The 11,552-nt window shown below is 47.6% G+C and overlaps 1 protein-coding gene across 1 annotated transcript; it reads right to left on the bottom strand.

Moving 5' to 3' along the window:
- Nucleotides 1–345: 345 nt before the first annotated feature.
- RAD1 (RAD1 checkpoint DNA exonuclease) lies at nt 346–11,510 on the bottom strand. The gene is made up of 6 exons (XM_044292740.1): nt 11,392–11,510; nt 10,728–10,931; nt 9,472–9,580; nt 8,615–8,873; nt 3,856–3,954; nt 346–1,773 (listed from the first exon to the last, which is right to left on the bottom strand). Exons 2-6 carry the CDS (start codon nt 10,920–10,922, stop codon nt 1,590–1,592), a joined length of 846 nt encoding a protein of 281 aa, XP_044148675.1. The 5' UTR covers nt 10,923–10,931; nt 11,392–11,510; the 3' UTR covers nt 346–1,589.
- Nucleotides 11,511–11,552: the final 42 nt, after the last annotated feature.

The following is an 11,552-nucleotide window of genomic DNA, read 5'->3' on the forward strand; positions in this document are numbered from 1 at the left end:
ATATTGATCACTTATTCTCAGGATAGGTTATCAGTATCTGACTGGTGCGGGGCCCGACACCCAGCGCCCCCTGCAGCGCTCACCGAAACAGCTTCACAAACACCTGAATGAGACGGAGCTGCTCTTACATCACGTGACCGATAACTGTGATGTCACTGGTCTAGGAACGGGTCCCAGCACACACCGGAGCGCCGCAGCCTCTATGGGGGTACCGTCCGTCGGACCCCCACCGATCCGATGAGGATAGGTCATCAGTATCAAACACGCAGACAACCCTTTAATGATGAACAGGAACGAGTGAAGATACTTTTTATAAACATTTATTGAAAAAAAAAATTGCATCAAAAAAATACTTTTTGTACATCCAAGAAAATATACAGTAGAAACCCTCCATATACAGCTCATAATCCCCAGTACAGGCAGACCCTCCTCTGCCGGTTCTTCTATCTGTTTCTGGGAAAGTTTGGTGCCACGAAAGCCTCATGCAGACGTCTGTGGAACGAGGTCCGTCAAATACCGGACTGGCATTGGCAGGCGTCATAGCAACCAGCGACACAGTGTGCTCCTGCAACGCCAGTCCGGTATCTCACGGACGTCTGCATGAGGCGTAAGTCTGCAGCCGTGCAGCGGTCCAGAGGCAGACCGATTTCTCAATATATCCCCATCAGTATCAGATGCTGATCCTTCGCTCCAGATCCAAGATTCCAGCTCCTGCAGCCACCACTAGGGGGAGCTCCACTGTATACTGTTCATACACTGCGCTCAATCATATAGTAAGCTCTCCAGCTCCTCCTGGTGGTGGCTGCAGATAGGCAGAATATACATTTTTAACTCTTTATCTGTAAGAACCAAGGGTTTTATCCGTGTGACAAAAATGTCAGATTTTAGGGGGTTGGGCGCAGACTGTCAGCGGGAGAACGCCAAATATCTGGCATTAAACCTATGCTTAGTCTTCCTCCGCACCAAGCAATGAGTTCACCCCACAAAACAGCAGAGCTGACCTTTGTGTTTTAAGATCTCAGCTTGCTGTCTGTGAATAGGAACACCGTCTATATCCAGAAACTAAAAATGGATACATGCCTAACGTTCTTCACAGCTGACATTTCGTCACAGTTGCATCCTGCGAACTAAACAGTCTTCCCTCCGTACAGATACATTTGACCTTCACTGACACATTGTAGCAAATGATTAGGGCAGGAGAGAGATTTGTGCAGCTGCTGCGTTTTTGGCGAGGACACTGCATCAAAATTGGATGCGCCTCCTATTGTTTTCAATGGGCTGCATTTCACATTTAAAGGCTCGACTGACTAAGAAGGGATGTGTCCCTGGTTGGCGCGGTGCGAGCCTCGGTGGGTGGATGGAGCTACAATCCGCATATGTGGACATGCCCTTAGAGAGGTTCTACGCTGGATTCAATTGTAACAAACCCTCAGCTGTGTCTGCGCAGGTTTTAAGCCTCTGGGTGTATTCATTTATTCACCGACGGCAAACGGAGGTTTTGAAGCTGGTGAGGAATGAAAGTTAGAAGAACTTTTTACGTGGATTACGCTTTGTTCCACAAATCCAGAAGGTTGGAGGAAACCATGAAGTTAAGATTCCCCGTCCTGGAGGTCCTCGTCGGGACAGCAGTAATACTCCACAAAGCAGATCTGGCCGTCCTCGTTCCTGACCATGTACTGCAGCGAGAGGAAGCCGCGGTTGTCAGTCCGTATGGACACCTTGCAGGACAGGGCCAGGGCCTTGGTAGACGGCTTCAGCAGGGAGATCTTGTATCTGCGCAGAAAAAGCAGCATAAATGTACAGAATATACAACCGAGGACCCGTCCCCTCTCCTTGCATCCTCCATATAATACCGATTCTGGGGCCTCTATTCTTATGACTATGTCACGCTCAGTGTTCCCTCTAAGCCTTGGCAGCTGCTGAGCGGGGTCGGCTCAGAGCTGGGCACAGCGCCATCAAAGGTGGGCGATAGGAAAACCTAAGATAATTGTCACTTCAAAGAGCATACAAACCTTAGCGCCATCCCATACAATACAGTATAACCCCTGCACCATCCCATACAATATACAGTATAGTCCTCTCTGTGATCACTGGACATTGGTCTCCATATAAAAACCATACAGGGAAAAAAAAAATTCTTTGATCCAGAGAACTTACATAGAAAAACTAATAACCAAGAGGCTAAACAAAACCCAGTTTCTGACCCTTATGTTAAAACATAACTTTCATTTTATTGCTCTAATACCTAAACACCTAAAGGAAAAAAAATAATTTAAAAAAGCTGCTGTTTCTCTAGATGACCTTATGTTGATAGTAGTGGTAATAGAGTCTCAAGGGTCTATAAAAGCATCTACACTATTTTTACAAATCATTGAGACTCTATTAACACTACTATCAACATAAGGTCATCTAGAGAAACAGTAGGTTTTATTTTTTTCCTTTCTCTTTAGGTGTTAAAATAGAACTTTAGTTAGATTGCTCTAACACCTAAACACCTAAGGGGGGGGGGGGAGAAAGACTGTGCTGGGCTGGCGGCGCTGCTGTTGCTGTGGGCTGTGGCAGGGCCGGGGTGAAAAGGGGAGAAAAATACGTTATAAAAAAGTCTGATAAATACCAGTGTGAATGAAGGACTGTTAAAAGGGGTTAATAAGTACTGAAGGCCCTTCACAGTATTTATTAACCCCTTCAGCAGTCCCCCCCTTCACTGAAGAGGGGACTAGTGAAAGGGGTTAATAAATACTGTGAATGGGGGACTGCTGAAGTGGTTAATAAATACTGTGAATGGGGGACTGCTGAAGTGGTTAATAACTACTGTGAAGGGCCTTCAGTAGTTATTAACCCCTTTTAACAGTCCTTCATTCACACTGGTATTTATCAGACTTTTTTATAACGTATTTTTCTCCCCTTTTCACCCCGGCCCTGCCACAGCCCACAGCAACAGCAGCGCCGCCAGCCCAGCACAGTCTTTCAATTTCTTTCAGACCAGACACGGCCACTACCTCAGCGAACTCTGTGCCCGCGCTCCTCAGAGTTCCCTTCCTTCTCCCACGAATCCTGCAGCGCCAATAAGTGCACGAACAGCGGTGTGTGTGTGTGACGTCTGACGTTAAAGAACACAGTGACGACTGACGTTATGTAGGCGGCGCCCCGCTGTGCTGAGTCGCACAGGACTACGAGGAGGACGTCGGCGCCGTCACGCACATAAGTCTGACGAGTGACGACAAGAGCTGGCATTTTGCCAGCAGCGTTAGCTAACTAGGCTGAGTGAGCGGGCATTATAAAATTGTGAGCGGGGCCACAATAATTGCTGCGCGGCCGCCCACCCGCGCAGCTTAGAGGGAACACTGGTCGCGCTGCTCCTTTATTATTCCTGCTAGAAGTAATGAATGAATTACCAGCAGTCGGCAGTAAAGCTCCATCTGGGTGTTAGCAGTTGGGGGGGGGGGTCCCTGTACAGTCTGACCCCTCCAGCACTGACTGGATAGTGTCAGACTGTGCAGGGACCCCCCCCCCCCCAGATGGTCTTTTATGGCATGAGTAGTGATTGCAATTCTAGTAGGAATAAGAGAGGAATAGCACAGCATAAAGTCATAAGCACAGATCCTCCTGAATTGCAATTACACGGGGAATGCAAGTAGTTACGGACATGTCAGCAGAGGGGACACAAAAAAAATAATAAAAAGAATATATATTTACTTTATTATGTACAGGTATGAAAAACAGCCCTACGTGTCATAAACTACGCTGGTGTCACCAATCATGTGCAAAAAAAAATGGTGTCCGGTCATTTAGGAGTTAAAGAGCAGTGGTCAGCGGTTCTGACGCCATGCTGCGGCTGAGGTGCCGCCATCTTACCTGTTGGTCTGCGTCTGGGTGCAGTGAAACGCTTCTATCAGATCCGAGTCTTTGGGGTAATCCAGGTGGGCGCTTCCCGCATTACCGAACGTGGACAATCTGTAACACAAAGCAAAAAGGAACATCATACACAATAATCTCTCATAAAGGTGGGTGCAGCCGCAGATGGGGGCGACAGGGGCATCTACCTGTCTGACCCTCGGCACAGGGCAGGGTGGTGCTCTGTTCCAAAAATATTGGTACAGTCTCCTTTAAAGGGGTTGTCTTATCACAGACAATGGGGGCATATCGCTAGGATATGCCCCCATTGTCTTATAGGTGAGGGTCCCATTGCTGGAAGCCGCACCTATATCAGGAGTGGAGCCCCGCAAAGTGGTGGATGGCGCACTACACATGCGCAGCCGCCCTCTATCCATTTTCTATGGCACTGGCTCAGCTATTTCCGTCACGCCCATAGAAGTGAATGGCAGCGGGGGGCCGATCATGCGCGGTGCGCTCCCATTCACTTCTATGGGGAGCTGGCTTGGTGGTGACCGGACCAAAGTCCTCCAGCCACCACCATGCGGGGCTCCGTTCCCGATATAGGTGCAGGTCCTGCACCTTTAAGACAATGGGGGCATATCCTAGCGATATGCCCCGATTGTCTGAGATGAGACAACCCCTTTAACTAAACTGAGTAAGTCATACAATCCCACCCACGCTGCGGATCTGAAGCACACGAGCATACACGGGGACATACCTTTAAGGTGGTTTCCAAATGTAAAGCTTTATCATTGTAAAATGACAAAACTTCTGCAAGTTTCTAATTGACTTTCCAGTTTTCAAGATCTCTGCTTGCTGGCAGGGAACGAGAATGTTCTTGTTTACTCTACGAGGAGAAAATGCCCGTCCTAACCAAATATATCTCACGGCTCAGGGTTTGTTACAATTGTATCCAGTCTAGACATTCCTAAAATGAGCAGCACAAATGTCCCCCCATGACCTGATAGATCGCTACAATGTATCAGTGCAGCTCAAATGTATCAGCCTGTTTTTTTGGATTCTCTAGGCTAGATACAATTGCGGCAAATAGTGAGGTTGGTACAGAAGCAGCCTCTGAACAAGAATAATGTTTGCGTAAAGCAAGCAGAGATCTTGAAAATGTAGAAGAACTGAAATGCATGGTGTATTAGCAATCTGCAGAACATCTCATTATATCAAATGGAAGCTAAATTTGCCTAAAAACAGGATAGGGCAGAGCAGGAAGTCTGTGAGGTGCGGCTTCAACCAATAGCGGCAGAGCAGGAAGTCTGTGAGGGGCGGCTTCAACCAATAGCGGCAGAGCAGGAAGTCAGTGAGGTGCGGCTTCAACCAATAGCGGCAGAGCAGGAAGTCCTGTGAGGTGCATCTTCATCCAATAGCGGCAGAGCAGGAAGTCTGTGAGGTGCATCTTCAACCAATAGCGGCAGAGCAGGAAGTCTGTGAGGTGCGGCTTCAACCAATAGCTGAAGAGCAGGAAGTCTGTGAGGTGCATCTTCAACCAATAGCGGCAGAGCAGGAAGTCTGTGAGGTGCGGCTTCAACCAATAGCTGAAGAGCAGGAAGTCTGTGAGGTGCATCTTCAACCAATAGCGGCAGAGCAGGAAGTCTGTGAGGTGCATCTTCAACCAATAGCGGCAGAGCAGGAAGTCCTGTGAGGTGCGGCTTCAACCAATAGCGGCAGAGCGGGAAGTCTGTGAGGTGCAGCACCAACCAATAGCGGCAGAGCGGGAAGTCTTTGAGGGGCGGCTTCAACCAATAGCGGCAGAGCAGGAAGTCTGTGAGGTGCATCTTCAACCAATAGCTGCAGAGCAGGAAGTCTGTGAGGTGCATCTTCAACCAATAGCGGCAGAGCGGGAAGTCTGCGAGGTGCAGCACCAACCAATAGCGGCAGAGCGGGAAATCTGTGAGGTGCAGCACCAACCAATAGCGGCAGAGCGGGAAGTCTGTGAGGTGCGGCTTCAACCAATAGCGGCAGAGTGGGAAGTCTGTGAGGTGCATCTTCAACCAATAGCTGCAGAGCGGGAAGTCTGCGAGGTGCAGCACCAACCAATAGCGGCAGAGCGGGAAATCTGTGAGGTGCAGCACCAACCAATAGCGGCAGAGCGGGAAGTCTTTGAGGGGCGGCTTCAACCAATAGCGGCAGAGCAGGAAGTCTGTGAGGTGCGGCTTCAACCAATAGCGGCATAGCAGGAAGTCTGTGAGGGGCGGCAGGGCAGGAAGTGATGTCAGAGAAGGGGGTGTGGTTTTGGCAACCTCTGCTGTAGAGCCCAGGATCATGCAGAAGAGGTTATTTTTTCCTGTGGTGTACAGAGCGGCTCAGGAACTAGTATTTGGGGGCTCGGAGTGAAATAATGTATGTCACATGACTCATATACAGGGAGTGCAGAATTATTAGGCAAGTTGTATTTTTGAGGATTAATTTTATTATTGAACAACAACCATGTTCTCAATGAACCCAAAAAACTCATTAATATCAAAGCTGAATATTTTTGGAAGTAGTTTTTAGTTTTAGCTATTTTAGGGGGATATCTGTGTGTGCAGGTGACTATTACTGTACATAATTATTAGGCAACTTAACAAAAAACAAATATATACCCATTTCAATTATTTATTTTTACCAGTGAAACCAATATAACATCTCAACATTCACAAATATACATTTCTGACATTCAAAAACAAAACAAAAACAAATCAGTGACCAATATAGCCACCTTTCTTTGCAAGGACACTCAAAAGCCTGCCATCCATGGATTCTGTCAGTGTTTTGATCTGTTCACCATCAACATTGCGTGCAGCAGCAACCACAGCCTCCCAGACACTGTTCAGAGAGGTGGACTGTTTTCCCTCCTTGTAAATCTCACATTTGATGATGGACCACAGGTTCTCAATGGGGTTCAGATCAGGTGAACAAGGAGGCCATGTCATTAGATTTTCTTCTTTTATACCCTTTCTTGCCAGCCACGCTGTGGAGTACTTGGACGCGTGTGATGGAGCATTGTCCTGCATGAAAATCATGTTTTTCTTACCTTGCAGACTTCTTCCTGTACCACTGCTTGAAGAAGGTGTCTTCCAGAAACTGGCAGTAGGTCTGGGAGTTGAGCTTGACTCCATCCTCAACCCAAAAAGGCCCCACAAGCTCATCTTTGATGATACCAGCCCAAACCAGTACTCCACCTCCACCTTGCTGGTGTCTGAGTCGGACTGGAGCTCTCTGCCCTTTACCAATCCAGCCATCTGGCCCATCAAGACTCACTCTCATTTCATCAGTCCATAAAACCTTAGAAAAATCAGTCTTGAGATATTTCTTGGCCCAGTCTTGACGTTTCAGCTTGTGTGTCTTGTTCAGTGGTGGTCGTCTTTCAGCCTTTCTTACCTTGGCCATGTCTCTGAGTATTGCACACCTTGTGCTTTTGGGCACTCCAGTGATGTTGCAGCTCTGAAATATGGCCAAACTGGTGGCAAGTGGCATCTTGGCAGCTGCACGCTTGACTTTTCTCAGTTCATGGGCAGTTATTTTGCGCCTTGGTTTTTCCACACGCTTCTTGCGACCCTGTTGACTATTTTGAATGAAACGCTTGATTGTTCGATGATCACGCTTCAGAAGCTTTGCAATTTTAAGAGTGCTGCATCCCTCTGCAAGATATCTCACTATTTTTGACTTTTCTGAGCCTGTCAAGTCCTTCTTTTGACCCATTTTGCCAAAGGAAAGGAAGTTGCCTAATAATTATGCACACCTGATATAGGGTGTTGATGTCATTAGACCACACCCCTTCTCATTACAGAGATGCACATCACCTAATATGCTTAAAGGGACTCTGTCACCACTTTCTAACCCCCACTTTTTTAACTATCGTTTTATTCATGGTGCCCTTCTGATTACAGTTGTCATCTTATATGTTAGATCTGCGGTGCCGTTTAGGTAAAAAATCGATTTATATCACCTGTCAATCAGCTAGATAAGGTGCCCAGGGCGTTCCTCTCCTCTTGAATCTGCCGCCTGCCGCCGCCGCCGTTGGTGCCCAGCTCCTCCCCCGGTCTCGTCAGCGCTGCCTCAAACAACACAGATCCGCCTCCGGCTCTCCCTCAATGCCCCCTCCTTTTTTTCGGAAATCTCGCCCGTGCGTACGCATCCTTTCGGCATCATCGCTCTAAGTTCGCGTTATGCGCATGCGCGAGAAAAGGATGCGTACGCACGGGCGCAGGCCTGTGCGCACACGCGAGATTTCCGAAAAAAAGGAGGGGGCATTGAGGGAGAGCCGGAGGCGGATCTGTGTTGTTTGAGGCAGCGCTGACGAGACCGGGGGAGGAGCTGGGCACCAACGGCGGCGGCGGCAGGTTCAAGAGGAGAGGAACGCCCTGGGCACCTTATCTAGCTGATTGACAGGTGATATAAATCGATTTTTTACCTAAACGGCACCGCAGATCTAACATATAAGATGACAACTGTAATCAGAAGGGCACCATGAATAAAACGATAGTTAAAAAAGTGGGGGTTAGAAAGTGGTGACAGAGTCCCTTTAATTGGTAGTAGGCTTTCGAGCCTATACAGCTTGGAGTAAGACAACATGCATAAAGAGGATGATGTGGTCAAAATACTCATTTGCCTAATAATTCTGCACGTAGTGTATGTAAATTTGCCCAGAATTACACTTTGGACACTCCGTACAAATTAAAGGAGTAAAAGGATAACTTTATTTACAAGTCATAAAAGCACAAGGTGGCAACGCTGGTGTCCGTACCTTAAGTAGGGTTTCTCCGGAGACATGGTGATCTGCAGAAAGTCGCTGGTCATGTCCAGTTCGGAGAACGCCTCCCTGAGCCCTTCTGACTGCAGGATGATTTTATTTAGGACATTGGTGCTGCAGAAATCAAAGTCCAGGGTCTCCTCCGGCTCCTGGGTGTGAATTTTACACACAGTCACCACCCCGCCTTCCTCTAGAAATAGGGTGAGGGGGTGGCCGTAGCCCTGGTAGCCCATCTTCAAGGCTGTGCAAGTGGCTGCAAGATAGAATTTACACAGAATGTGATATATTAAAGAATCAAGAGGCTCAGGATGAACAAAGCTACAGGTCAGGCTACTTTCACACTGGAGCTTTGGCTTTCCGTTTGTGAGATCCGTTCAGGGCTCTCAGACGCGGTCCAAAACGGATCAGTTTTGCCCCAATGCATTCTGAATGGATAAGGATCCGCTCAGAATGCATCAGTTTGCCTCCGATCCGTCTCCATTCCGCTCTGGGGGCTGCCTGCAGTGTTTTGGTGTCCGTCTGATGAAACTGAGCCAAATGGATCCGTTCTGACACACAATGTAAGTCAATGGGGACGGATCAGTTTTCACTGACACAATCTGGCACAATAGAAAACAGATCCGTCCCCCATTGACTTTCAATGGTGTTCATGACGGATCCGTCTTGGCTATGTTATAGATAATACATACGGATCCGTTCTGAACGGATGCAGACGGTTGAACCGTCGGTGCAGATCCATGACGGAGTGTGAAAGTAACCTAAGCTGCGAAATGCGCCCTCTTCTTCCAAGGATCAGACGAGTCGATCCATAGAGTCTTTATGGGCTCTCTCTCTATCCAGACTATAATTACCTGGTACAGCGCTTGCCCCAAAAATAGTCAAACAGTCGAGCAGAACGGTCAGATTTATGCGAAACACGACAGAATCCTCCCGGACGTTGAATTCCTGAAATATCCCGGCCTGATATACAAAATAAGAAAGACACATAAGACACTGTGTAGTTATGTGTTATCTCCAGCTCCATGACCTTGGCTTATCGAGGAGGTTCCCAGTTTTATCTATGAATAATCGACAACTTTCTCCTAGCGTTTGGAGGAATTTATCATGAGGGTAATATTGGCGGTCAGGCCCCGCGCAGGCGACCGTATCCATTGTGTGCTCTGCAGATGCCAAGACTGCCACCAAATAGGCCCACGCCTTTTCCTATGGTGTGCAAGCACGACCACCACTGCTGGATTACAGAGTGGTCATAACCATGGAGACGAGCAGTGTCTAATGTGAGGGAAATATGGAGAATCACAATACATTAATAAGTGGCCTGTATTAACTTTCTCTACATGATAAATGTCATTCATGGGAAAAGCCCTATATGGGGGCTTGATAAATTCTCTTTTTATGATTTAATCCTTCACTGTTTTCACGATGTGTTTGCTGTAATCCTGTCCATACCTAGTCCTGCTCTCAGCTGAGAAGTGGAGATAATTGTATCCAGTCTAGTCAATGCTCTGTGAGCTAAACAGCCCGGACTCCAGACTGATACATTGTAACAAACTAGCACAGTTGTATCCAGTCTAGACAATGCTCTGTGAGTTAAACACATCAGCAGCACCTGCACAAATCTCTCTGCTAGCTGATTACAATGTATCAGTCTGGAGTCCGGGCTGTTTAGCTCACAGAGCATTTTCTAGACTGGATACAACTGTGCTAGTTTGTTACAATGTATCAGTATGGAGTCCAGACTGTTTAGCTCACAGAGCATTGTCTAGACTGGATACAACTCTGCTAGTTTGTTACAATGTATCAGTCTGGAGTCCGGGCTGTTTATCTCACAGAGCATTGTCTGGACTGGATAGAATTGTATCCACTTCTCATCTGAGAGCAGGACGCGCTATGGACAGGATTACTGCCTCTGAATGGAAACTGGAGTGCTCTAATTCACTGACAGCATGCAGAGGTCTTGAAAACAGTGAGGAGTTGAAACAAAGTCTGTTGTGAAACTTTTCATTCATTTGCAGATGTCAGGTGACCTCAGCCGTTCCTTTGGCTTTTACTCCCGGCTCTCCTTCCTCGTCAGCGTTACGGACGTCCGCGGGGTGGAGGCTCCTACCTGAATAAAGGCATTGGCCTGCAAGCATTTAGCATTCTCCACTGTGACTTTCAGTCCGTTGCTGGTGGCGAAGCAGGATGCGTGGTCTTTGAAGTGGATGGCCTTCAGGATGTTGGAGAGGTTGCGGACGTTGTCCAGGCTGCAGGTCAGCACGTATTGGTCTTCATCCACGTCAGACTGCGACAAGAACGACATGCTGGAGACCTGGACACAAAACATCATGATCAACGCGGGAACGTCACTGAGAAGGTGGCGGCGTTCACACCCGTCTGGTATTTGGGTCTAATTCTGTCATTTCTAGAAGGACTTATATAGAAAATCAAATTTGGCCTTTCCTGCAGTGGTTTACCCCCTATTGTAATTCACAGTGAAGCCCGAACTAGGAAGCGGAGACCTGGTGAGTATCAGAGCGGCGGTGAGGTGAAAAATGTGTTGTTGTTTTTTTTTTTTACCCATTCTTCCACTTTTAGCCATTTGGACAACCCCTTTAAACAAACGCTCCCTTATTTGTGCAACCTATGGGGAGAAAGCCAATGGGGTGTCACCTGCTGTATCCCAGTTAAACACATCTGCCCCACTATAAACTGACTGCCATAAGTTGGACCAACTAGTAGTACTAGAAGTCCCAGCATATTCTAATATCCACCTACTATATAACACTTACACTTCACTGACAGGCCGCCCTTCATCAGCTCCGTAGCTCTCTTCAAACACGGCTGTAGCCAAGCATCTCCCTCCCTAAATCTACTTCAACACGGGTAAGCGCTGTCAGCCATGTTTAAGAAGACAGACGCCGTAGAAATAACCGCAATCAGGCGCATCAAA

The sequence above is a fragment of the Bufo gargarizans genome, chromosome 1 (assembly GCF_014858855.1).
Source record: "Bufo gargarizans isolate SCDJY-AF-19 chromosome 1, ASM1485885v1, whole genome shotgun sequence".
Taxonomy (NCBI): domain Eukaryota; kingdom Metazoa; phylum Chordata; class Amphibia; order Anura; family Bufonidae; genus Bufo; species Bufo gargarizans.

Coding starts and splice junctions, on each gene's coding strand:
- RAD1 (XM_044292740.1), bottom strand. CDS start 10,922: ATGTCGTTCTTGTCGCAGTCTGACGTGGATGAAGACCAATACGTGCTG. Junction 9,581..10,727: donor AGGCCAATGCCTTTATTCAG/GTAGGAGCCTCC, acceptor TTTGTATATCAG/GCCGGGATATTTCAGGAATT. Junction 1,774..3,855: donor ACCCAGACGCAGACCAACAG/GTAAGATGGCGG, acceptor TTTTCTGCGCAG/ATACAAGATCTCCCTGCTGA.